The following is a 27,519-nucleotide window of genomic DNA, read 5'->3' on the forward strand; positions in this document are numbered from 1 at the left end:
TGCCCAAATGTCACAGGTAAGAGATCTTCTTGGGAAAGGGATGCAATGGGCTTGAGTCAGTGATAAGTTTCAAACTATTTAAAAGTTCTATAACAATTTACCATAGGAAATTTAAGTGTTCTCCTTTCTTCGAGGCCCAAGCTTAACCCCAGGAAAGGATACCCGACCCAGGTTCGAAAACCAACAGTGAGTGGAAAGGATATAGGAGACAAAAGGTACTTGTTCCCAATGTTATCCTTTGAGGACAGGGAGGGTACAGGCACACTGATGCTTACTTACCCCACAACCCCGATTTTCCCAGATATCTTTTTGGATCATATAAGGGTTGCTGGGGTAAGGATCTTCTGCCCTTTGTTCCCGTGAGAGGTGCCCAGGAGTTGTAGCTTTGAGTATTCTTTCAGTTGAGTAGTATTTAGATGCAACCCCTGTAGGTGAAGAAACGCAGAATCCAACCATGCAGGCTTCCTTAGGACATTTCACTGGATGGAGGAAGGCAAGTTCCAGTGACGATCACCGTTTGCAGGCGACAACAGGCGTCCTTCCAGTAACGGTCACAGCAGTTGCTCTAGGATAGATTCCCTTGAAGACAGGAAGCTGGAATTCAGGGAAGACGAAACTTGTGGCACAAGCTGGCAACCATCCAAATTCCGGAATTGGTCAGTCAACCGGGCAGTCCATGGACACTTCCGAAGGATCTGAAGGGCTGGATTGTCGAGAAGGCATCAAGACTAGTTGGTCCCACTAGATCAAGGGCTGAAGCACTGCTCAGTTTCTTCTGAGATCAAGCAGAGGAGCAGAGCTTCTCCGGGCCAGTTACCGGAAGGGATGCTGGGCAACTTCAGGAATGGTGTTCGCATCTTAAGCGGTCTGCTCTTCTTTGAGGAATTCTTGACTCCAACACAGATCTCAAGAATACCTGCAGAGGTCCTCCTTTTATCCAAAATTCGAGCTGGAAGCAACCCCACCAATGGTAAGGATCTGCACCATTCAAACAGCCAGTAATTACCCAATCAGGGACAACTGCTGGTTTCACATCCACACCACAAGCACACTTTGTGGCACAAAAGATGAAAACTGGGACTAGATAGTCCCAGCCCCCTTCATGGGGCACACACACACACAGGCTCACAAGCCCACAAAAGTATCAGCGATCCCAGGCAAGGGCATGACTTTATAAGGACTTTCCTGACCTGAGAGGGCAGGAAGAAGGCCAAACTACAATTTGGCCAAAGAACAAGCGAAGATCTAATGGCATGGCCATTTTAGGGCACTACCCACTGTGACAAATCCTTGGATGTCGTCCCTTTTCCCATAGGGGGGATCCTTCCCCCTGTGGCAAGGGCCGAACGGCCACAGTTCAATAGCCCCCCTGGGGGTGGTGTACCAAGGGAGGATCACATGGGGACGTAAACCCTTATGGGACAAGGGATGACATTTTGGGGCAAAGGCGGTATACCTCTGCCCCTTCACAACCTCCCTCACCCGCTTACCATATACCGGATCCCATAGTCTCTAGACTTCCATGTTCCGAGTATGGACTACCCATGTAAATTACACCACAAGACTGATGAAGAAGAACACCTATGACTCACTGGCAGTCCTCAAGATCAGTACTGGGACGAAGAAGATGTGTGGAGCAATGCAGAGTACCCAGCGGAACCAACATGAAGAGGCATGAAGAGTGTAGAAATTGTTCCATGTGTTCACAAACGCAGCGCAGTACTTCCATCGACATAGACCTGAGAACATCCTGGACCCTAAGATATGTGGGTTTGACTATGCCCAACGCAAAGACATGCATGATAGAACATAAATCATGCCTACGGATAAAAAAAACGGAATGCCCCCTTAGTCACACATTGCAAAAAGGACGTGGACCTGACGATTTCAGATGGACGATAATTGAAAAAATATATCCTCCCAGACCTGGAGGTAACTTCCATAACCTCCTTCTGAGAAGAGAACAGAATTGGATTTTCAGATTGAGCACCGATAAGAACAGACTGAATGAACAAATTCAGTGGATTCACTTTACTGTTATGCAGCAATAACGTACACCGCCCATAATATGTGAAACTAACAGCTTTATTTACTTTTTCTGAGAGGATACTGGAAACTATCCAGTAGTGGTAAGCATCACATTGCATATGAGAGCATAATGTATGTTCCATAGAGTATTACATCTATTAGCCATTCAGAGCTGTTAACCATTATACCCCAGCCACTGTTACAACTGATCTAAGCTTTTTTGCCCCCCGGGTGGGGGAGACTTTACTAACGGATGGCACCCTTTGAACAGTCAAGAGCTATCGTGTGACACAGGGGGCGTTGCAGGCCCCTCCTTGCACTAGTACATCGACAGAGGGCACTCCCATGTAGCCGTGTATACAACAGATACATTAAGCGTTTCTCACATAAATATATTTTTTTTCCCCAAAAACTTTTTATTGAAACACAAGCTCATGATGTGCATGCCTGGACAAACCGATACGCGGTTTTCGTTTTATAAATAATATCAAGCGAGCTCCGTCCTCAGTACTTCGGAACTTATCAGCCCAATCCAATATGGCGCAACGCACTGGGCGCCCGACATAGAGCGCGGCGCTCTGGCCACTTTACCACAGAGAGGCAGATCTACACGCTGACAACACAGACGCACGGACGCTGCTCGATAACTAGGCTAAAGGTACAGTGTATTTCTTATCTGCAGGCATATTACCGACACCAAGAAGCCAGTCCTTTTAACAGCGCTTTTCCCCATAGAAGCCATTGACCAGCTACATACAGCAGACACACACGCAGGTAGGAGTTTGCTCCTTTCTTTATGAATGAACACCCAGACGTTCTCACCCACCCTTTTGTTTCCTATTAGGAAGCGGAAATGACTATCCAGTGGGGACCTATAAATCAATTGGTCTCCAGACAGAATTAATTTAATTTGTAATACATCTGGTCCTGAAGATGACGATCACAGTTTCCCGATTGTCGAAACCGGTCGCCCCTACAAGGCATGAGGAATCTCATGCTGAAGACAATGTCCACCAACAATATATGAGGACACCCACAAACAACAAAAGTTTCCTAAGATCATAATTGGTGATCTACCTTTTAGTGTGTGGTGCTCTGACAGCAGAGCCCATTTTTTATATTCTCCATCAGAATAAGGTCGGAAGTCATTGGCACTTTCTCTCACTAACTGGAGATTAAACCATAGATTGCAAATCCAGGAGTGAGATCAGGCCATTGCCACTTGGTTAGTGACACAATATTTAGCAACATTGTTGTCCTTTAAGAGCTATTATGTTTTTCTGCTGACCTTAATCTGTATTTCTACCGTTTTTTGTGCATGAATGAAGGCGAACCAGGGACAGCTTCTCATCTATCCCTGTTAGATAGGTGGCCCAACATCCGATGCCTAGGAACAGCTTTGTGTAATACAGGGACAGGGTGTTCTTCTGAGTAGGGACAGTATGAATGTGGAAAAAGTATGGGTAAGCGATGACTGATGAGTCTTGCACATGTGTTCTCCAGTACCGTTCTACCGTGCTACAGTTAGTAACCTTAACGGTTGGAAAGTATCTAGGACCACAAGCCCATATCTAGTAAGCCCTAGGTGTGTTCGAGTGCCAACGAGCCAGTGTGGTGAAGATCATCTGCGGGGTGTGCCATCGCAAGGGAGCGACTGTCTGCTGCTGCCAAAGTTCCTTCTTCAGCCACCAGGCCAAGAAATCCAAACCGGAGCATGCTGTCGTCTCACCTTGGGCACCTGCCAGTGGCATTGCTGTCTTGGCATTGCTGTCTTCATCACAAAAGGTACTGTCCCACTCCTAGGTACCTACCTGGGTGTTTGTTCAGTGCTCCTCCTGAGCTTCTTGAGACACGTTGAAGTGAACAAGCCAATCGTGTTCTCCCTGGCCTTAGGACATCTGTCCTTGGATACAATCCTTCAGGGGGTCTACCTACCCTCCCTGAAACCTTCCTTTACCAACAACTTTACTTATTCACAACGTAGAAGAATCTTCTAAACATTTTAACTTTGACAGCATCTGCCTTCCTTTGTTCTTTCGCCCACGGCCCCTGGTCCCCCCCAGTGCCTCATCTGACTCTGAGACTCTCATCCACAGATAGGGTTGGACTTCCTAAGCCTAGGCTGCTGCTAAAAGTTATTAATAGTGTCAGTGTTGTTAAAGCATTCAATGCTGGTTGATGAAATGATTTTCTAACTTAAATCTACTCCGATTACTTACCTGTGTTTCATCTAAGGTATACTATTGAACTGAGTACTGCAAAGCAAATATCCAACTGTACATATGTGTAAATTGCTTTACTTACCTAAAGCCTATTATTGTGTTGAGTGTTGCCTTAATATATATAATAAATAACCATATTTTAATATATTTACAGTATTTAAATGTTTCCTTGACTCAAAGTGTGCTCTGAGGTCTTGGTACTTACCTACAGTCCTCGTCCCTCCTAAACTAAGCATGGCTGCTTGACCAGAGCTACCAAACCTTTTGGGTAGTTCAGGGCCAACGTAAGAGTTGGAGCCTTGTACATCCAAGAGTGAGTCTTCTGAAGTCATACCACAGGTGGACTTTTGCAAATAAACTCCCCATCAGTTACCCAAGAGCAGCAGTTATAAATTGCATGGCTTTTTACCACATTTTAAAAAAATGCACTGTAAGATGCAGCATTTCAATACATTACTTAAAAAATGTTCTCAGGGTAGGGCGTCCTGGCCCTCCCTCTACATAAGTTAGGTCTCCGTCGCTACTCTCGGTCACTCGTATCAATTTGTGGAAGATATTTATCTCTTCCATTAAAAGCGTTCATCTGCCACAACTCTTACTCACTCAGGAGCTACTTGCTCTCCATGACACCAAAAGCAGTCTCAGATACTGGTATGCATATAATATTTTTACCGGCCACGAATAGTGGGGGGGTAGTACGTTTGGGCATGAAGTGCCCCCTCAGTGCCCCCTTGCTTCAATGCTAGGTGAGAGATTTACGGTTTGATTAAAAAATGTACTTGCATCTTTCACCCAGTGTGATGTGCCCCAGCGGCAATAGGATCATAATGCGCTTTTTGCATGCAGGGTGGTCCAGGCCAGCCCGTGACTTTGTCGCACCCTATGCTTCTATGAGGAGCTTGCTGGATCCCTCAGTAGGGCTTGGAGCAACTCACACATTTAGTGTTACACCACTTGTGTGGATATAAGCTTTTTAAGATCAATCACTTAGCCAGTGGACCGCATTACAGCTCTGCTTGCCAACATTACCCATGACAACCATCATGGATTTATTTCACACACTGGAATCTCATTCAATTCACAACGCCATAAGAATTTGGGTTCTTGACACATGCAGGACCCAGAAAGGGAAAATGAGTGGGGGTCTGCAATTTTATGTGGGAGCCTAACTCGCAAATTGTTGCCTTTCACTAAACAAGTCTCTCTCACCTGTACTGTGTGATATGCTGCAGGTTCACCCCGGGACAACACATTCCAAGACCACCAAGGATTGTCAGGGAGAATAGGGCTGGGTAAACATATAAGGCTAGCGTTGGAGTGGGGAGCCTTTGCAGATCCGTCATATACCCCACATTGGGGCCGTCTGTCCCCCACCTGCAGGGCCACCCCAGTTACATCCTTTAACCTCAAGCATGGGACTTCATCACACCATACAACCACTCACAACAAGCATTCTCAGAATAATATAAAATACTCAGAAATGCTACTGGTTTGATAAAAAAAATAACAATCAGGTTTCAAGTTTTCATATCTACTCATAAGTACACAGTGAACAATTAATTGATTTAAATTAATTACAATTAATTACAAATGGGTTTAATAATGTTAACTTGCCTCGTGGGCCCTCTGCTGTTCAAGAAGGCTCTGATAGTTTCCCGAGATCTCCACGGCCAACTTCTGCTCAGTCTGAACCAGTAGCTCCATCCAGGCTTCACACTTCTCCAGAAAGGTCTGGTGCTGCAGAAGAAAAGCCTGTAGCTTGCTGTGAGAATACAAGACAACCATTGACATTTTAAAGTTAAGGAATCTGCAAAGGAAATCGTATCCAAAAGAAAGTGTGTGTCTGCTGTGTGTTTGTATTCCCAATGGTAAATCAAGGAGCACACAAACGACATTAGACCAAAAACACTAAAAGCAGTCCAATATTTCTGTTAATGGATTGTTATAGACCCTTTATGCTCATAGGTCCTTACTCCCACAAGGTTTCACAACATTAATAGTTTTGGCATAGTTTAAAAATAACACAATACAGCAAGATATTGCCAATGTTACTGCCTGTTCCAGACAAAATGGTTGCTACAGAAAAGTGTAACAGTATAAGGAACAGCTGCCAAATGGATTCTCCTCATGTCCTACGTTTGGAACGCATTAATAAGGTTGAGTTTGTCCTCCTTACCATGTGAGAAATATAAGCTAATACCATTAACAGTGCGGAAAATACAAATATACCATCTCATTTTCAAACTTGAAAGACCTACCTGAACCTTTCTGTAGTCTGGGAGGAGATCATCGACCAGCACCTATTGAGGTTCTGCATTCGTTTTATTTCCTTGTCATTGAGGGGTAGCCTGTAACCAAGCTCATTAAGACGATCCAGGTCAGGAACCATGCTGCTGAACTTCAGCATCTGCCTCTGCCAAAGAAAATGCGCGCAGTGTGTCAACTTTGAATCACATCATTGCAGAATTCGATTTGAGGAGAGAACACTGATAAATTACACAGCGGTAAAGGGAGATAAAGGTACGTTACAATCACCTGCTCTGTCCTTAAGTTCCGTGCAGCTGACGACTTGCTGCATTTTTCATTTTTTTTATACATCAGTTAAGTGTTCAGAAATCTTTTCAAAGTGGAAAATCTTGCCCCTTGTGATCGCTATCTATTGTTATAAAACTGCTACCTTTCTGGTCCGGCCAGTCCGGCCACATATAACAGTTGATAAGCATTGGTGTGGTTTTAATGAATGTGATAAGGCAAAAACAGGGTTATTAGAGGGTCTAATAAGGACCACCAGGGACATGGAATATAGGGATAGAACAGTACAGACAAGAGTCCTTTATGCATCCCAATCACATATTATTGCCAGTTGTCAACATGCTGAATTGAATGCAATCCATTCAGTGCACATACATGATTTTTGGAACTGGAGTTGATGATATATCTAACAAACAGATTATGAAGGACTGCCCTGGTAAATTAGGTATCAGAACTTGTAAGGATTTGATGGTAGCCTCAAGTTGGTAAAACTGGTAAACATAGCCCCAGTGACAAAGTCCAACGGTCCACTAACAAAAGGAGTGCACTACGCCTGCCAGCTGGTAAGACTGCTGAAGGCCACACCCTTACAAAAAGGGAACGCTGAGACTTGGCAAAGAATCCACTACATCGCTCTTTCTATCACACTTTTATTCCCTTACCCTAAAATCAAACAAAGTAATTCAAATAAGGCGTTGCAATGAGTCAACATTTGACTATGAATACCAAAGCATCCTTCAGACACTTGTCAAACAAGCAAGCTCTTTTCTCCTCTTGCCCCTCGCTTTCAGGAACAAGAGTGAACTTGGGCTATATACGCCACTACGGCTCAATTACACAGTTCACTGTCTACAGTAAGGAAACGCTCGAGGTTGACCACCTTCTTAATTTCAATGTTAATAAATCTAAATCACTCAGCATTAGACTATCTTGGATTACCAACGGTATAGACCAAGACACACACTCCGGTGAGATACAACAACATGAAAGCCACTTTGGCCTCCGATGTGGGAAAAGCCTCCCGTCTGGTGGACACTTGCATAAATATCAGACATTTGCAAATTGTTGCGTTGGTGCCAAGGGAATGGAAATACGGGATAGCAAAGAACAACATCCCTTCTCCAGAATTGGTTGAGACCTCTGGTTCTTCTTCCGAATAGGCCCTGTCTGAGTGCTTGACTCTGAAGCCATTTCTAACACAGAAGGAAAGGGAGCTCTCCTAGGAAATAGGATATGGGTCACTTGTAGAAAGCTTGTGTTCCTATACAAACAAACATTTAACCAGATGCCCAAACGTACGATTACCCTAACTAGTACCCATTACCTCTCTGGCTTTCATGACAGCTGTGTAGTTTTTAAAATCATGGGCCTTTCAAATTGTAAGGTTCAAATATTCTTCCAGGTTTCCACATAAGCCGTCTATCCTACAGAACTATCGAGCTCAAGAACCCCAGCACTTTTAGCTAAACACTGCTAAAGACCTTAGACCTGGTGTCATGCCGTTTGCAAGGAGATTCCCTTGGAGTCTGAGAAACCGATGGCAACTCCGCCGCCATTGATCGTTCCATATTTTTTCCCCCTTTTCCTGTTGCTACGCTCTAGTCTTTTTCCGACCTCTTCCTGGTTTTGCTCTTAACCACGCCTCTTTGTTTTGCCCGGCGCTTTGCAACTGAAGCTTTCACGCTCCGTTTCGCTAGCGCTCTCTCCAGTTCCTTGTCTGCTTCCTGACCGGTGTTTTTGCCGGTTATCGTCCCTTCCTACCCTCCTTTGTTGCCTTGCTCCTCCCCGGTACTCTGCCCTCCTTTTCTATATTTTGCTATCCTTCCCCCGTACTTACCTGTTTTCCTTTCCTTTTTCCCTTCCAACTAGCCAACCCGCGGTCTCTATTATCCCTCGAATCCGGATCTCCTCTGGAAGAAACAGCTTGTCTGGGTTACCTGGCTCCTCATCAGGATCGAGATTCAAGAGAGGTTTTTTTTAGCTAACGCTTTTTTCCTCTCCTACGGCTCCTGCGGAAAGGGGGTCCCTTGCTTCCCTGGTTTACTAGTGGGAACAGGGTGGCTTCTAACTGCGGAAGACCATATCTCTTCTCAAAAAAGAAATCAACAAGAAAAAAGGGGCGAAGACGCGAGGAGTCAACTGAAGAATCAGGTGAGGAGTGGGTTCTGCATAACGACGATTTTGGTTCCGAAGAATCAAGAGATCGGCCTGACATTCATGATAGATTGCAAAGCCTAAATGAATCAACCATGGCTACGGCTGAACAGATACAGGAGTTGCTTGCTGCGGTACATAACCTCACACAGGAATTGCAAACTGTCAAGGTAGAGAATACGGCCCTAAAGCAACGTATTGATAATCAAGAAAGAGCTCGTGCAGAATTACCCCCTATGCCCTTGGCAACGGGTAAATATGACGGCTCTCCACAGAAATTCAAAGAGTTCATGGAGGCATGTATAATACATTTTACTTTCAGACCCCAGACTTATGCCTCCGATAATGCCCGCATAGGGTTTCTCATATCCAATCTTACTGGAAACGCACTGGCATGGGCCACCCCATTAGTAACCAGTGCTAGCCCACTGCTGCAAGACTATAGTGGTTTTACGGCACAATTCAAGGAAGCCTTTGAGAGACAAGAAACAGCCCTGATAGCCAGTGAACAGTTGCTTGACATCCGTCAGGGTAGTTCGGATTTACTGTCCTACATTTCCCATTTTAAGAGGGTTGCCGCCGAATCCGGGTGGCAAGAGGCGGCTCAATACACCGTTTTCCGTCGAGGCCTCAGAGAAGAACTAAAAGATGAATTGGCACGTATGCCCAGACCTGCAACCTTGTCGGAACTATGGTCTACCGTTCTCCAATTGGATTTCCGCCTTTCCGAAAGGCGTACAGAGAAACGAAGAGGCCGATTCACGCCTATACTCTCCGAGCCTTGTCTACCCACTACCTCCTCCACCCATCAGACCAAGGATGAACCCATGCAGATAGGTACTACCCGAGGGCCCCTTTCGTCTGATGAACGAAGGAGAAGAAAGGACAATAATTTGTGCCTGTATTGTGGTTCTAAGCAACACCTGTTACGCGACTGTCCAGAAGTACCTCCACGACGGTCGGGAAACGGCCCACCTCGGAACTAGTGGGGACAAGTTACCGAGGGGGATTCCCAGGTCCCTACGTCTCAATGTCCATAACATCCATCTCATCCACAGAAGACACCCGTCTTATGGTTCTGGCAGTACAGCTCACCCTTCATCAAAGATCTTATGAAGTCCTAGCCTTACTGGACTGTGGAGCAGCAGGATGTTTCATGGACATCATGTGGGCTAACCAATCCGGCATAGAACGACTAGAAAAAGATGAAGACCAGAAGGTGGAAGGAGTTGATGGCAAGCCCTTAAGTTCTGGTCTGATTACTCATACCACTCCGCCCATGACGATGAAGCTGCTTCAGCATACAGAGACTATCCAGTTTGACCTAATAAGAGCTGCCCATTTCCCGGTCATACTCGGGGTATCATGGTTGCGCAAACACAACCCTACCATAAACTGGAGAACCAATCAGATGTCTTTTTCTTCTGATCATTGTCTGAAGAAATGTCTTCCGGAGACCAAACATGCCACCGTCCAAGTCATGTCCGAATTCTGTCCAACAACTGATACCGTGGGAATACATACCATTCCCATCGACCTGGCTAAGTTTAGTGAAGTTTTCCAAGACCAAGAAGTCCAAGAATTACCTCCACATAGACCAGAGGATTGCGGTATCGACCTGGTCCCAGAGGCCCTAGTTCCGTTTGGGCGAATGTTCTCCCTTTCTCTGAGGGAAAAAGAAGTCCTCAAGAAATACCTTGACTCCAATCTCCAAAATGGTCTCATTCAACCCTCACGTTCTCCTGCTGGGGCATCTTTGTTTTTTGTGCCCAAAAAAGATTCGGTGGAACTAAGACCTTGCATCGACTACCGAGGACTGAACAGAATCACCATTAGAGATCGGTACCCGATGCCTTTGATTAAGGATATATTAGAAGCCGTACAAGGTGCCACTGTGTTCTCCAAGATCGACCTTCGTAGAGCCTACCATTTGCTACGCATTCGGTCCGGCGATGAATGGAAGACTGCTTTTAGGACCCCCTTCGGCCATTTTGAGTATAGGGTGATGCTATTTGGTCTGGTCAACGCCCCATCGGTTTTCCAGCGGTTTATGGACCGCACCTTTTCTGACTTGTTGTATAACTGTACCATCATCTACTTGGACGACATTCTAGTGTTTTCCAAATCCCCTGAATTACATGCGCAACATCTTCATCAAGTCGTCCAAAGACTTAAGGAAGCCCATTTAAAGGCTAATCCAGACAAGTGTGTTTTCCAGGTAGCTAAGGTTCCGTATCTTGGGTTTATTTTGTCTGCCGAGGGGATTCAGATGGACCCTCGGAAGGTAGAAGCCGTCTTACAGTGGCCAAGTCCGATTTCTGTAAAGGAAATCCAAAGATTCCTCGGACTAGCAAATTTCTATCGCAAGTTCATTTCTGATTTCTCCGATAAGGTATTGCCCATTACCTGTTTGTTGAAGAAGTCTACTTCTCCCTTTCTTTGGTCCGATGAAGGAGGGGACGCCTTTCTCCAACTTAAAACTGCCTTTTGTTCGGCTCCAGTTCTACGTCAACCTGATCAAGACCTCCCATTCATAATAGAAACTGACGCCTCGTCCGCAGCTTTGGGAGCAGCATTGCTACAAGAACATGATGGCATTGAATTTCCAGTAGCCTATGTGTCAAAGACTCTAACCCCTAGCCAACGGAATTATTCTGTGATAGAGAAGGAGCTACTCGCGATGAAGGTGGCATGTGAAGAGTGGCGACATCTCTTACAAGGGGCTGTTTTTCCCTTCGAACTGCGCACGGACCATAAAAATCTAAAGGTCATACAAAGTATGGAGTGTATAAATTCACGACAAGCCCGATGGGCCCATTTCTTTTCCCAATATGACTTCGTCCTTACTTACTTACCCGGAACCCAAAATGTGCTTGCCGACGCATTATCCAGAAAACCCTCTTCCGAATGTTTACCAGATCAACATCTAAACCTCATGTTGCCCCAGAAAAGGGTGATATGTACGGTTAATGCCTTTCTAGAAGGGGTACGCATGGCCACTGCCAACCTGGACGAAACCCCTTTGGTAAGGGCTTCAGAGGATCTCCTCCTTCAGGATGGCGTATATCTTTGCAAAGGACGTCTTTTTCTACCAGACTCCACCTCCCGTCTACAGGTTTTAAAATGGTGTCACGATGACCAAGTAGCTGGACATCGAGGAATTAAGAACACTCTGGAACTACTCAGACGTCATTTCTGGTGGCCAGGAATGGGAAAGTTAGTAGAGAAGTATGTATCAACCTGCCCCATCTGCTCCAGATCTAAGTACAGCACTCAGAAACCGGTTGGATATCTACAACTAGAAGAACCGCCTAGGAGTCCATGGAGAGTAATTTCCACCGATTTCGTAGTCGACTTACCTCCTTCGGATGGTTGCTCCTGCATCATGGTGACCGTGGACTGTTTTTCTAAGATGGCACATTTTTCTCCCTTGGCAGGACTACCAACAGCAGCCGAAATGGCTTCTATCTTTTCCAAGGATATATTCCGGTTACACGGAATTCCAGACAAGATTATATCCGATAGAGGCACCCAGTATACCTCCCGCTTTTGGAAAGAGCTCTGTAAGAGACTTGGGATTGAAAGAGCTATGTCCTCAGGGTTCCATCCGCAAACAAACGGCCAGACAGAACGGTTAAACGCTCTGTTAGAGCAGTATCTTCGTTGTTTTACTAATTCTCAGCAAGATGATTGGGTGGGTCTTCTACCTACAGCCGAGTTTGCTTACAACAACTCCGCCCATAGTGCCACCAAACTAAGTCCTTTTTTTTGTACCTATGGCTTTCATCCCCGTTTCTTGCCAATCAGACCCTTTCCTCCTGGGGATATACCTTCCGTGGATGCCTTGCTTGCCAGTATTTCTGAGGCGCATAAGGCTGCATATACTAGTCTGCGAGCCAGCAAGATCCGCTATAACACCTCCAGCAATCCACTGCGCCTTCCTTCTCCCCATTGGAAAAAAGGGACCCAAGTTTGGTTATGTACAAAGTACCTTCCGCGCTGGTTGCATTCTTCCAAACTAACACCGCGCTATCTGGGTCCCTATGCCATCTCGGAAAGGATAGACCCGGTGGCATACCGGCTTCTGTTGCCCGACTACATGAAACGTATTCATCCGGTCTTTCATTCCTCTCTTTTGAAAGAATATCGGGAAGACCCCTACAAACGAAGAATACCAAAAGGCCAAAAACCCATAGACTTACCACCAGACGAATATGAAGTGGCAGCCATCCAGGACTCCAGATATAAGGGAGGCAGACTGGAATATCTTATTCATTGGAAGGGCTACCCACATTCGGATGATTCTTGGGAACCTATCTCCCACATCCATTCGCCTCGTCTGGTGCGGTTGTTTCACAGACTTCACCCCGACAAGCCAGGGGGGGTGCCCCATGGAAGGGGGCATACTGTCATGCCGTTTGCAAGGAGATTCCCTTGGAGTCTGAGAAACCGATGGCAACTCCGCCGCCATTGATCGTTCCATATTTTTTCCCCCTTTTCCTGTTGCTACGCTCTAGTCTTTTTCCGACCTCTTCCTGGTTTTGCTCTTAACCACGCCTCTTTGTTTTGCCCAGCGCTTTGCAACTGAAGCTTTCACGCTCCGTTTCGCTAGCGCTCTCTCCAGTTCCTTGTCTGCTTCCTGACCGGTGTTTTTGCCGGTTATCGTCCCTTCCTACCCTCCTTTGTTGCCTTGCTCCTCCCCGGTACTCTGCCCTCCTTTTCTATATTTTGCTATCCTTCCCCCGTACTTACCTGTTTTCCTTTCCTTTTTCCCTTCCAACTAGCCAACCCGCGGTCTCTATTATCCCTCGAATCCGGATCTCCTCTGGAAGAAACAGCTTGTCTGGGTTACCTGGCTCCTCATCAGGATCGAGATTCAAGAGAGGTTTTTTTTAGCTAACGCTTTTTTCCTCTCCTACGGCTCCTGCGGAAAGGGGGTCCCTTGCTTCCCTGGTTTACTAGTGGGAACAGGGTGGCTTCTAACCGCGGAAGACCATATCTCTTCTCAAAAAAGAAATCAACAAGAAAAAAGGGGCGAAGACGCGAGGAGTCAACTGAAGAATCAGGTGAGGAGGAGTGGGTTCTGCATAACGACGATTTTGGTTCCGAAGAATCAAGAGATCGGCCTGACATTCATGATACCTGGAGCGGGTCGGGGAGGATTTAGGGGAGATTGGGGATGAAATAACAAACACAGCTGTCTGTATGCTCCTCTTCGGGCACTAAAAGACATGAATGGAACATATTCTGTATTCTGTAACTGTGTTCTTATCTGTAGCTAGGTTCGGATTAATCTGGTTGGCAGTCAACTAAATGCTTAGGTGTAAACCACAACACCACATACTTTCTGGTGTCCAGAGATAATGTGCAGGTCTGAATTATAGAAAGTCAGAGCCTCCTGTGCTGAGCTAGGGAACAAATTGCACCCCTGTTTGCTGAAAACGACACAAAATGTACTGCAAAGGGAACAAAAAGAGAATAAGAAAATGCACCTAAAAAACCTGAAAGCGAGAGCAGTCCACTGATGCAACCGTCAGGTGGGAAAACAGGAGCTGTTGCTTAGGAAGCGTGCATGGTTGTATCGGGGAGCAAAGGTACTCTGGTGTACAATAAAGTGTTTGCGTACAACTGTTGAGGAATTACAATTTTTTTTACATTTGGAGTTAGTGAGTGTTCCTCAACATTGGCATCCCCAGCATTTCTAGACATTTTTGTTAGTCGTAAACGTAACCTGTGCTTTTTGGTTCATTTCACGGTTGTTCTTATAGTGTATTACTCCTTGGTATTCTGTATCTATTGCGGGTGCATACATTTGTTTCCCGCGCAGATTTATACTGGTGATGCTGTCTGTTTTGGGGTGGGGGGAGCCCTCTTTTGCTTATGGGTATATGTGTGTGTGATCTTTTGCACCACTTTGTTAGGGAGTTTTACTAAAGTCCACCTGTGGTAGGATTTCAGAAGACTCCCTCTTAATTCTTAGGTTTGGCCTGAACTACCCAAAAGGTTTGGTAGTAATGGATGAGCAGCAAGGCTTAGTCTAGGAGGCAGAAGTGTTGCAGGTAAGTACAAAGACCTCAGAGTACACCTATAGTCAAGAATACACTTAAAAACAGTCATTTTATAACAATATTCTTATTATAAGCACTAAGGTAACTAACAGTATTAGAATTACACTACTCACATATATATAGAGTAAGACTTTTGATAAGCATTAGTCAGTTCATTAGTAAACTCTTAGAAGTTATACAGGCAAGTATTCAAGATAGCATTCAGTTCTGTTAACCAACATTAAATAACCCAACAGAGATACTGGCAAGTACTTTTTGGCAGCTTATACATTAAGAGGACCAACCCTATCTGAGTCTCAGAGTCAGAGGAGGCACTGGGGAACCAGGGCCCCCTGGACGGCAGAAAACAGGAAGGCATACACTGTCAACGTTGTCAAAATGAGCAGGTTTCTTCTGTGCAGCTTTAGTTAAAAGATGGTTCAGGTAGACCCTTTGAAGGATTGTAGACCAAATTGTCAGTGTCCTTAGGACTGGGATGACACAGTTGGGTTGTACACCTCAATGTGCCTCAGAAAGGAAAGCTCAGGAGGAGTCCGATTCAACAAAGCAAGCACCCAGGTAAGTACCTAGGAGCAGGACAGAACCTCTTCATGAAGAAAGAAGACGGTGTCACCGGCGGGTGCCCATGCGAGGCAACAGCAGCTCCTGTTTGGATTCTTGACCTGGAGGCTGAAGAAGGAACTTTTGGCAGGAGCAGACAGTCAGCTTCTTTCAGTGGGACGCCAAGCATACGATCCTCACGATACTGGCTTGTTGGGACTCGGCACAGGCTTCAGTTCAGTGACGGTTGTCACGCATCAGGCTTCTCTCCGTGTCTAAGTCCTCGACTTGGAAGGGAAGATGTCTCAGAGCGGGAAAGAGTTGCTGTATGTCCAGCAGGATGCCCACAAAGTTCCAGCCGAAACCGTGCTTCAGGAGAGGATGCACTGCTATTCGAGAATTGCAGCACACAAGGGTCGCAGCTCTTCGAGAGACAGCTCAAAATGCATATTGTCTCGAGAGTGTTTGGTCACACCAGTCCATGGGGGGGGAGGGAGTCAACCATTCTGGATCTTCCCTGTCTATCAGAAGAGGACGCTGGAGCTGTAGAGGTTACTCAGCAGTCCTTGGCGGCTGCTGGCGGTGGCTGCAGACGTCCTTCTTCTACTACTTCTTCTTCTTTGGATTCTTTGTTCTAGAGGGCGACTCTCTCTCTTGCTGCTCCTGAATCATCGCCTTTATGCAGGAATAACGGCTGGAACATTAAATCACCATAAAAGCCTTACATGCAGATTTGGGAGCTGGCTTGTCCAAAAGCACAACCAGACTCCCAGTTCAAACTGGATCCAGGCACTGCAGGGCAAAGACCATGGTAGTTTCGGTCACCTCCCTCAGTTCCTGTCCTTTCAGGCACCCATGAGGCCTTGGCAGTCTTTCACAAGGAAGCCCGCCAAAGACAAGAGAGCGACTTTTTGCGTCTGTTTCAGTATGTAGATCCAATCTTCTTCTGAAATGGATATATGCAGTGAATTTTCCCACCTGAATTTTGCGCGTGTGATGACGGGGGGCGTGCTGGAGATAATGGATGTGTAGATCTGCGACACCAGCATACCTTCGCCTTGTGCCTGAATAACGTTATGTAACAGCTGCCAGGTTGGTGGTTGACACGGGAAGTCGGGCAGGAGGGTCTGCAGGGTGTAACGAGTCCTGAAGTAAAGGAATACGTCTAGTGCAGTGTTGCCCCCTTTCAGTTTTGCTTGATCAGGGGTTAGAAAGCCATCCTCTGTCAAGAGGTCCCCTAGGGTTTTTATGTGCAGTTCTTCGACCCATTGGTGAAAAACTTTCTCTGAGGTCAGTGGAACACCTGGTAAGGGGCAAAAGAGGAGAGTATTGTTTTTGTACCCAGAGCTTTTGGGCTAGTGTCTTCCAAACTTTGTACGTCGGGAGCGTTACATTCATTGTGTTGCCGGGGACGGGAATCTGGCCAAAGATGACAGCAGTCAGAAGGTTAGGCGTTGCCAAGGCTCGTTCCACTTGTACATGAGGTCGGATTACTTGAGTGGCCTACCAGTGACTGAGGTATTGGGCTTGCGCTGCCCCGAAGTATTTCTCCAGATCTGGAAGGGCCAGCCCCCCACTCGAAACCGGGAGTGTCAGTGTTGCGTGCGCCACTCTGGCTGGCTTGCCCGCCCAAAGTAGTTCAAGGACCAAGCTTTTCAGTTTTTTCAGAAAGGTTTGCGATAGCAGCAAAGGGATATTGGTGAATAGGTATAGTAGTTTTGGCAGGATCACCATCTTGACCAGGGAGGCCCTTCCCCAAAGGGTTAATGGAAGAGTCTTCCAACGCGACACTCTTTCTTGAAGGGACTTGACCACCTCTTCGTAATTATCTCGAAACACTTCATGGTGATTCAATGACATATGTATCCCCAGGTATCGGACCTTGGAAGTTTTCCATGTGAATTGGAAGTCGTCTGCAAACGGCTTGGTGGCTGGGGTCAGTGGGAATACGATGGATTTTGATTAGTTGATTTTTAATCCGGAGGCCGCTCCAAATTTAATGACTTCCCTCATGACAGGCTTCAGATTGTCCTCGGGGTCGCGTATGAACAGTGCCACGTCGTCGGCGTAGAGGGATATGATGAGCTTGTGTGGCCCTATGATGAGTCCCCTTGGCCGACGTTGTTCTCGAAGGTTGGAGGTTAATGGTTCCATTACCAAGGTGAAGATGAATGCCGATAGTAGGCAGCCCTGTCTCGTGCCTCGCTGAAGTTCCATAGGGGCTGATTTGGCTGTGCCTACAATAATATTAGCTCGTGTCTTGGTGTATAATAGAGAAACAAGTTTGATCCTGGTGAGTACAGTGAACAGAAACGGCCATTCCACCGAATCGAATGCTTTTTCGGCATCGAGAGGAAGTGCAATTGCCTGCTTTGAGGGTCCAGTGCCTCGATGATACCGAACATTCTCCTGATTCCGAAGGTCGTATTGCGGCCTGGTACGAAGCCGGCTTGGTCTGCTAGCACAAGGGCGGGCATCAGTGGCATCAACCTATTAGTAAGCACCTTAGCAAGTATTTTATTGTCGAGGTTAAGCAGGGAAATAGGACGATAGGATGCGCAGTCTTCTGGTGGCTTGCCAGGTTTGTGTAATAGGATGACATTGACCTCACAGGAGGAGTGTGGATGGTTCCCCTTTTCCAGTGCTTCCTCATATACCGCCGCCAGGAGGGGAGCTAGGGTGCTTGCAAATGCTTTATAGAATTCTCCCGTTAGGCTGTCTGGGCCCGGCGCTTTGGAGCAAGGGAGGGTCTTTATGGCCTCTATAATCTCTTCTTGTGAGATCATCTCATTCAGAGGTTCACGCAGGGGTTGATCGACCCAGTACAGCTCTGTGTTTTCCAGATATTCTAGCGGGGCGTTTGAGTCTTTGTTAAGTTTGGCGCTGTAGAGATCTTGGTAGAAGAGTCTGAATTCCTCTGCTATCCTTTCGTCGGTGTGGATCGCCTCGCCCTGTTTGGTTCAAATGCATTTGATTTGAGACTGTTTGTTGTTGGCTCTGATTAGGTTCGCTAGAGGAGCGCCGGGTTTTTGGCCCTCACCATACTGTCGGACTTGACTGCTGCGGTTTAGAAATTTGATCTCACGGTCTGCTGTGGAATTGAATTTTTGCAGTTCCTTTTTCAGAGCCACTGCTATTCTTGGGTCAACCATGCTTGCATTCTGGAGCTCAAGGTGTTTTAATTTCTCTTTGCTGGTTGCCAGCTCGCGCCTGATGAGTTTGAGGATGTCCTTTTCTTTGGCGCGGCAAACTCCTCTAATAAAGCATTTTAGAGACTCCCAGATTGTGCCAGAAGAGGGGACCGATCCTATGTTGGCTTCGAGAAACACATTGATCTCCTCCCTTAGTTCGGAGGCGAATACTTCATCAGGCATCGAGCCTGTCTTAAAGCGCCACCGCTGTAGTGGCGATGTAGGGTTGGAAGGCTTAAGACTGAGGAATAGTGGGGAGTGGTCGGAGAGCGTTCTTGGATGGATGCAGCACCGGCCGCTTGACAAGGAGCCATTCGCTGAGGTGAAGAGGTAGTCGATTCGGGAGCTCGTGTTGTGTACCGCAGAGTGGAAAGTGAATTCTCGTAGTTCCCCATTAGAGACTCTCCAGGTGTCTTGCAGATCGAATGCTATGCAGATTTCCTTTATTTGGATGCAAGCTTTGGAAAGAGGCTGTGGAGTGGCTTTCGATCTGTCTCTTATTGGATCTAATACCGTGTTCATATCACCTCCCCAGATTATGGTTGCCGGGTCTTGAGTGGAGAGCTGAGTTAACACCCATCCAAAACTGCCAGGGCCATCCACGTTTGGTGCATAGGAGTTGATGAGTTATTTTCTGGCCTGCTATGATGCTGCTTACTAGGACCGCTCTCCCCTCTGTGTCTTTCACCGTGCGGACCAGTCGGAAGCTGATCCGAGGATGGCGACTCCTCTAGAATAGGAGGAGTATGAGGAGAAGTATCTGTGGCAGCCCCAGCTCTTAGCCCACCCTTTCCCTGGGAGTAGGCGAGTTTCTTGAATCATGGCCACGTCCACCTCATGTCGTCTGAGGTATTGGAGGATTTTCCTGGTTTTGGATGGGATATTGCCTCCTCTTATGTTCCAAGTCAAGACATTGAATGGGTCGAGTTAATCATTATGTTGGACCACTTTTCGTTTTCAATGATCAACATTGATGCGGCTAAGTTTAGCCCAGTGTTGGGGTCGATGCCTGGAGGTAGGGTGCCTGAGTGGTGTGGCGGTAATGATAGTGGGATGAGGAAAGAGGGGCAAGGGGGCGGCGGGGAATGGGCAGCGCTGAACTTTCCTGATGTACTCTGAGAGCACAGTCCACGAGCAAATCCCAACAGGCCCGTAACGTTTCTCTCTTTAGGGTGGGCAACCCCCAACTGGCCCACAGAGAGGTCCCTCGTCAACCAACAAGAACAAATGGCGGACCATGGAGTTACCATGCCGACGGGTGTACTCCTCCCCGAAAAAACTCAACTTGTGAACCAAACTGTTGCTGTGCTAGGGGCACCTGGGGCCTCCCAAGTATCCTAGCCCCGTTTTACGCTCATTGTGGATGTTCCGGCGTTCTCAGTGATGTGGATAGACTTGTAGCGTGCCACCTGTCCCTTCCGTTTATGGTGGATTCTTGTGGTTTCTATCTCTTTGTGGTCTTGGGAGAGCTTGGTTCTGTTCTGGGCAGCCCAATTGGTCTAAAAATACGTTCGCTTCGTCCGGAGTTTGAAAGATGTGGACTTTCCCATCGTGCTGTACTCTAAGTCACGCAGGGAAGAGCATTGAGTAAGCCATTTGACTGTTTTTGAGTCTCTGCTTGACGCTGGCAAATGTTTTCCGCTGTGACTGCACGGTTGGGGAGAAGTCGGGTTAGAAATGTATTTTGTCCCCCTCATGGAGTAGTTCACCTTTCTCTCTGGCCAGCCGGAGGATGGCATCCCGATCTCTACAGTTAAGTAGCCTCGCTATGATTGGCCTGGGTGGCGAGCCTGGAGCAGGTCTGGTCGAAGGTACCCTATGTACCCTCTCTATTATGAAAAGTTGAGATAGTGCCTCTCGGCCGAAGAGGCTATGCAAAGGGACTCCACGTAGTCTTCCATTTTCTCCTGCGTTTGGTGCTCTCTTACCCCAACTATCCGTAGGTTATTCCTTCTTGAACAACCTTCTAGATCCTCGCACTTGGAAATTTTTGATTTCATTTGAGATTCCAGTTGTGAGACTTTATTGGCTAGGGTTGTTGAGTTATCATCAAGATTAAATACTCTCTGCTCAACATCGTTCATGCGTTCAGCGTGGGAGTCCATATGATGCTGCAGGAGGTCGACTTTAGAGGCCAAACCATCCATTTTATTGTTCAGGCTGCCAATGCCAACTTTCAAGTCTAGGAGGATTTCTTTGATCTCGAATGGGTTATCAAATGTTTCTTCCTGGTGTGGACAAACTGACGATGAGGCCTGGTCCTCCTGATGGAGGGGCGCTTTTGGGGTTGAGCCACTTTCAAAGTTCAGCTTCCTCTGGGATTTGTCATTTTTCCCCATCGTGACTGCGGATCTGGGTATGTCAGTTGGGTCTGGCGGATGGAGCGTGGACCTTTCTCTGGTCAGGACTGTTCGTTGTTCGTTGTGATCGGTGGACGTGTAGACTTGTAGGGCGGAGGTCCGCCGCTATTGTGAAGGGTGGACTCTTGTCAAGTTCTGTTCTTACTTTATTTGGAATGGCTGATAGAGCACGATCGGTGCGAACAAAGCTTTTACGGCTTTCTCTTCCTTCAGAGGGGAGGGGGGGCGATGCAGCGAAAGGCTATGGGGCAGGTGTTTGGTAAAAAACTGCTTTGTGAAGACGACCGCTGGTTGCTTTTTATACAGGAGGAAGATTATCGGCTTTCAGCTGTTGCAAGTGTGATGAGAAGGGTGGGATCTAATCCTCTTGTGGTATGGCTAGCTTCACTTTTCTATGGCGTTGTTATCCTCTAGGTTGACCGGAGCAATCCGGCCGCCCAGGGGCTGGCGAAGCGCCACCAGCTCGGGGCCGCAGCCAAGAGAACGGCAGCAAAGAAGGACGTGTGTGCCGAGCCCCATGTGTTTATTTGCGCGCGAGGGGGGGCGCGTTCGTGCCAGCTTTGTTCAAGGAGCAACGCGACCTCCGCCCCTCTCCTTACCTCCGCACGCGGCAGTCCTCACACCCCCAATGCGGCCGGGCTCTCCTCAGGTGTCTCGGTGCTCTTGGGTCCCTCGATGTTCCCCCGCCTTCGAACCCGCTGATGGTGAGCCGGAGTTCGGAGCAGGCTGGATGGTTGCTGGGGGGAAAGGAGGAGGGAGCAGCAACCTGCCTCTCGCCCAGTCGCCTCGGCCGCCGGCGTCCCCGTCCCTCAGGCGGCTGTGTCGCCGAGGCCTCGTGTCGTCTCCCGGCCCCAGATGGACAAAGGGGGGCAGGATCCTCCGCCGGCCTGCTGGCGGACGCCTCTTTCCCAACACTCTGGGCAGGCCTGTTACACGCAGCTTGGCCGCCAGGCCGCGTGGGCCGTTTGTCGTTACAAAAAGGCCGATTTTGCCCCAGATTTCGTTGGATGGTAGCTGGAGCGAGCAGATATTCAGGTATGGGGACAGGGTTTGCAATATCACCGGGAACAGCAAGGATTGTTCAGGATTGATGCGGGGCTGAGCGGGAGCCTAGACCAAGGTGGCCATCTTGGTTGGCCCTCTAGCGCCCTCTCCGCCAAAGACAAGAGAACTATCAATACCTCCCCACGCAGCTAAGTAGAAGAGGGAGCAAGAAAGGACAAGCCATCAAGAGTTGGGGAACAAAGAAGACAGGCACCATTTTAGTAGAATGGCGACCCATGTGTCCCAAACCCCACCTGCAATAGCAGCCTGCGTGTAAGTTTCATAAAAATTGGTAGAAAACATCCACTGCCCCCAGCCACTCAGATTAACTTTTCACTGTAACTAGAAAGTTACGGGAGAAGTGGAAAAGGGGATACATTGTGTTCCCTCAGCAGTCCACATAAGGTGGGGTGTGCTGATTCCACAAAACAAAAGTTAGGTAGGATAAAAAAATATTGCCCTTTCCTTGGAAACAGCAGTTATCACAAGGAAAAATAAAAAAGGGCAGCTCAAAGAGCTCCCAGCCACACTGCACAAAAAGTGCTGTGTGCTGCATTAGTAAATTGCAGATGCCGTAAAAAGGTGGAGGAAAGCTTGACTCCAAAAAGATACAATCAAAAGGGTTGAAAAAGGTTCCGAAAGATAAAGTGAATGACTGAGTGAGCTTGGAAAAAGGATCCCACTCACTCAGGAAAACTGCAAAAAATATCCAAGAGTCCAGCAAAAAGGGCTGGGGTTTTTACAAGTGGGGAGAATTAAGCACATACATTAAATACTACCCAACACACTTGTTACACACTTTTATGTTTTGCTCTGCTCCAGTATTAGGCAAGATTGTATGCAGTACCCTGTGGGAGACTGCATCAGCCTTGTCATCTTGGCAATAGTTAACTCAACCTTTGGTATAAGCATGTACTACACTAGTTAGTAGAGTGACTGGCAGCCAGGCTTATCTCAAGAGGGGTCAATGTGAGCTGTAGGGTTGTAACAGGCTTTCAAAGTGACAAGTATCCAAATAACACTTATACTCAAGGTTTCTTGATTAAACAATTATTTATTAATTTAACAGTCAGTTTGAATAAGCTTTCCTTAGAAGGGAGCAAATATGTAACACTTAAATATACTTCATAAATTCACACTCTCGGTTTCAATAAATCAGTAGATACCCTTTTGGGATGACACACAGACACTTCCTAAACCATGAGGTCATTTCAATAACTAGGACACTGTGGACATTAATATATCACTGGTAAACTTAGAGTAATACTGGGTTTGGTGTCAAAAGGAAAAGGTTAGGGAAGGAAAAAATTGTGAACAAGTTTCTCAAACAGTTAAGCACTTTTGAACCCCACAATGCAATGTAGATTAACCCTTTCCCAGCTACAGAAGTAAAGAATGCATGAGTTTTTGGAGGGATAGTTAAAACACAAAGCCAGAGGTTAGAAGAGTCTTCAGGGAGCCAGGACAGCCAATGTTAATTGAACAAAGTCTAGGAGAGCTGAGGCACTTCTTGTAGGTAAGTAAAAAGTCTTGCACAATGTTAGAGAGTTTTGTAGAAAATGAAATCACTGTTGGACCGCAGGCTGGGAGGCTTGTGATGGGCAAAGCTACAAGCAACTCTGCAAAGGGCAACCAATACAAGTCTCAACTGAGAGCTAGCAATGCTACACAACAAGAGGTAAGTACCCCTTAGTTTACAGTACCTTAAGTTTGAAGAAATTGGTTCCAGCTGGCTTCTATTCATGGCAGAGCCTGTTGTTCCTGGGCCTCAGTTGTGGGGACAAGAGGGAGGACGTCTGGGGACTCCTGCACTACGATTCGAAGGTCGGCAGCAGCAATGGGCAAAGTTCAGATCAGCAGCACTTTGTGGTTCCAGCTTCTCGCAAATAGCACCACCGTGGTTCTTGGACACCTTGTGGATTTTCCTTGCTTCTGGGGTCCAGCACTCTGTTCAGGAGGCTCAGACTTGGTCAGGCCTGCTTCACGGGAGACCGGAGGATCTTCCTGGAGCTCGGGTGCAGCTTAAAAAGGATGCACTTGATTCTGGTGTTCCTCTCCCAGGCACTAGGATCCTGCAGCAGGAGAGTGCCAAAATCGAGCGCCTGGGAGAGTGCCAAAAGAGGCTTTCCAGATGATTTTGTCTTGTGGTCGATTGGTCCCACCAACCCAAGTGGAGAAGTCGTCCTTTGCAGGGCTTCTCTAGTCGAGGCAAATTCGGAGCTTCGGCACTGCAGCAGGGCTTCACCAGGCAAACCAACGGTCCAGGAGTTGCAGAAAGCTTCTCTTCCAAGTTCTTCTACGGATTCCTTCATCCAGTGTTTGACTCTGCCCTCCTTGCAAAAGACATCGCCTTTTATGCAAGTGTCTCCCATTAATTCGCAGCCTAGCTGTCACTTACACAGCAGGGTGGCTGTCCTCCAAGGACAGCCAGCCAGCCAATCACCTTTAGGTGCATTCCTGTAACCAAGGAGACTACGCACAGGGAGTTTCAGGCACCTCCCTCGCTTCCTGCCCTGCCAGACACGCTGGAGCCAGAGGCGGACTTCAGCAGTGAACCCCGCAAAAGACAAAACGAACAAAGGGACCAAACCTGGTTTGGCAGGCAGAGTAAATCTCAAGAAGGATTGTTACAACAAGAAATGGCGAAAAAAGAAGACCGGGCCATTTTGACAAAATAGGCACCCATGGGTGCAATACTGCAGCTTCAATTGCAGCCTGTGGTAAAAACACACAATGGTAGGAAAAAGTAAACCACTGCCACCAGCCATTAATTGTAGAAAGGGCAACATAAAAATGTTACATGAGAAAGTAACCCCTCCAGCACTTTATTGAAGATAGTGTGTGCTGGGTCTACAAAGTTACAAAAGGTAAGTAAAGTCAATTTCACTTTACTGCTCTTGGAAACAGTAGTTTAGCCAAGAGAAGGTATTTAAACCTTTGGGAAATCTGAAAGACTTCCCGGTGCCAGTGCACTGAAGGTGCTGTGTGTCACATTGTAAAAGATGATGCCTATGGAGTTTGTCAGACTCCAAAACCAAAAGAAACACAGTGTTCAAATCAAAGAAAAATACATGAGAGAGTGGGAAAAGGTCTCACTCTCTCCAGGATAAAAATTAAAAGTCCTAAAGTCAAGCAAAAGAGCTGAGGGTCTCTAAGGTAGAAGGGATTTAGCACATTTCTGAAAATTCGCCCTAACATGCATCCACCAAACGCCTCCATGTCTTTGTGGTGTTTTTATTTCTTCATTCCACAATTCTGTGTTTTGTTTGATTGACACTTATTGGTGTCACTCTAGACTTGAGGATTTTCTAAATCTTTTTATTGCCCACTTTAGAGTTTTGTGTCATTGGAGCATATTGGTGTGTTAGGGAGAATTTTCGGTTTCTTTGCTAATTCCCTTTAAACTTCGAGACCCCCAGCCCTTTGCTGCAAACCATCAATACATTTATATATTTATTTTGGGTGATTCGATTTTTCAAACTTTTGTAGTATGCACACATTCAAGGTAATGGATTGTTGAAAAGGGTTTTTGAAAATGTTCAAAATTGAAACTGACAATTCAGAGATATGCACCCTGGTGGATTTTTTTTGCAGCTCTGGGAAAAAATCCACTTTATTCAAACATCCTTTTCAGCAACGTTTTCAGCATTTGTGTTGTAATTAAATGTTACCACATTTGTCATGGGTTGTCTGGATCCAGCCAAATTAGTTGCCTATCGAATTTGGTGAACTTTGATGGATGAAGTCAAATGTTACAGAGGAAAAGGTGTTTCCATTTTCCTATGCAAAGTGTGAGGTAACCTTAAAATAGTGCTGCACCTGTGACATATAATATAAAGAAAGAGCTACATAGCTAAATAGACAGATAGTTTGAGAGAGCGAGATTGAGCAACGTGATTTGTCAAGTAAACAACGCACAAGTCAAGCCAAATCCATTGTTCAATTCACTCCATTCCTTACTTTAAGCTCTTCCATCCGGTCCTGAATTTTTAAGAGGTCTGATGAATGGCTGGGGTCCTGTTCTTTCAGAACTACTTCTGCGTCCACAATCCATAACTCCAAACCTTCAAGGCTCTTCGCAAATGTCTCATAATCCAAAACTCCAGCCTGAGGCAGGAAGAAAATACTTAATGCAGTTCCCATCTATCAAATAAAATGATTCACTTTCCAGTAATCCACCAGCTCCCAGATTCATTCAGTGCCACTCAACCTTTTAGTCATCAACAGTATTCTTTTTATTTGCCTCAGGAAAATCACATTTTATTCTAAAGTATGGCAGCTTAGTGCAATGTTCAGAAAAATGCTGATGTGATCATGATCACTAAAAATTGTATGAATGATGGAAACATACCAGTGTGTGGTACAACAAGTAACTCACAAGTGTGCATTTAACACATATAGACAAGCACATCGTTCATATTTTATTTGGACTAAATCTACCTATCAAAATTCTTGCAATCAGAAAAAAAGAGAAGAATTCCGGTACCTGAAGCAGCATCTGTTGCCGGCCAAGAGCTTGCTCCATGACAGACAGGCGCTGGCTCAGAGAGAGATGGTCAGATTGAATAGCTGCACCTGCAGATGCGTCCACCTGTTGCTTCAGCTGCTCCCCCAGTTCATGGAGGACAAAGAGAGAATCTTTCACTGCAGCTAGGCCTTTACGCAGATCCTGCAGCAAAACAGTGGCATGTGTTGGTCATAGTTCGCTCAATGTCATTCCATAATATAATATTCAATGGTTTCTTTGAAAGGTTTACTGTTTGTTTTGACCTGGGTGTCATTTTTAAAAGGCAAATGGTTGTCAATGGAAACTCCTGCTTGCAACTCAAGACCATCAATTACCAACTCCTCGGTAACGTTCACCCATTTTTACTTAGAAAGGTAGATAAGCACTAGCGTCTCAATCTACTCTGCCCATCACTGTCTTTTGTTACCCTTTAGAATACTGGCAACTTGTTTTGAATATCAACCAAGTAATATAGAAGGTTTGAGTTACTTACCTGTAACTCCTTTTCTCCAGCATGGGTCTGGCATGGATTCTCCTCTAAAGCAATAACTGTACTTTGGGTCTTACTACCCCTATCCAATGACAGTCATCTCCCTAAACTCCACCCCTGGTGACCATCTTCAGATTTGGTAAGCACGTAAAAAGTCATTGTAAACCAAGAAAATCCACAGGACGGAAGGAGGGAGGGGTCGCACATGAATCCATGCCAGAACAGGAGTTATAGGCAAGTTCCTTAAACCTTCTTAAACCCAAAAGCATTGTGAGGGAGCCCACCTGCATCATCTTCTTCACTGCTGAGGTAAGACTCAGGGAAATTCTTACTTAGAGTTTTTCTGTCACTACTGTATTGCAGGGGTGGTGATTCTCAAGTTT

The 27,519-nt window shown here is 46.4% G+C and overlaps 1 protein-coding gene across 17 annotated transcripts in view; it reads right to left on the reverse strand.

Annotated features, from left to right (window-relative positions):
• SYNE1 (spectrin repeat containing nuclear envelope protein 1) overlaps positions 1–27,519 on the reverse strand; it is a 1,651,720-nt gene that overhangs the window by 261,797 nt on the left and 1,362,404 nt on the right. For all 17 annotated transcript variants that reach the window (XM_069606781.1, XM_069606782.1, XM_069606785.1 and 14 more), the window contains 4 exons: positions 26,626–26,808; positions 26,100–26,246; positions 6,509–6,663; positions 5,865–6,012 (listed from right to left, as the gene is read on the reverse strand). In XM_069606781.1, the coding sequence (XP_069462882.1) occupies positions 5,865–6,012; positions 6,509–6,663; positions 26,100–26,246; positions 26,626–26,808 (633 nt within the window). The remainder of the gene's footprint in view (positions 1–5,864; positions 6,013–6,508; positions 6,664–26,099; positions 26,247–26,625; positions 26,809–27,519) is intronic.

The sequence above is a fragment of the Ambystoma mexicanum genome, chromosome 4p (genome assembly GCF_040938575.1).
Source record: "Ambystoma mexicanum isolate Mex_15411 chromosome 4p, UKY_AmexF1_1, whole genome shotgun sequence".
In the NCBI taxonomy this organism is placed as follows: domain Eukaryota; kingdom Metazoa; phylum Chordata; class Amphibia; order Caudata; family Ambystomatidae; genus Ambystoma; species Ambystoma mexicanum.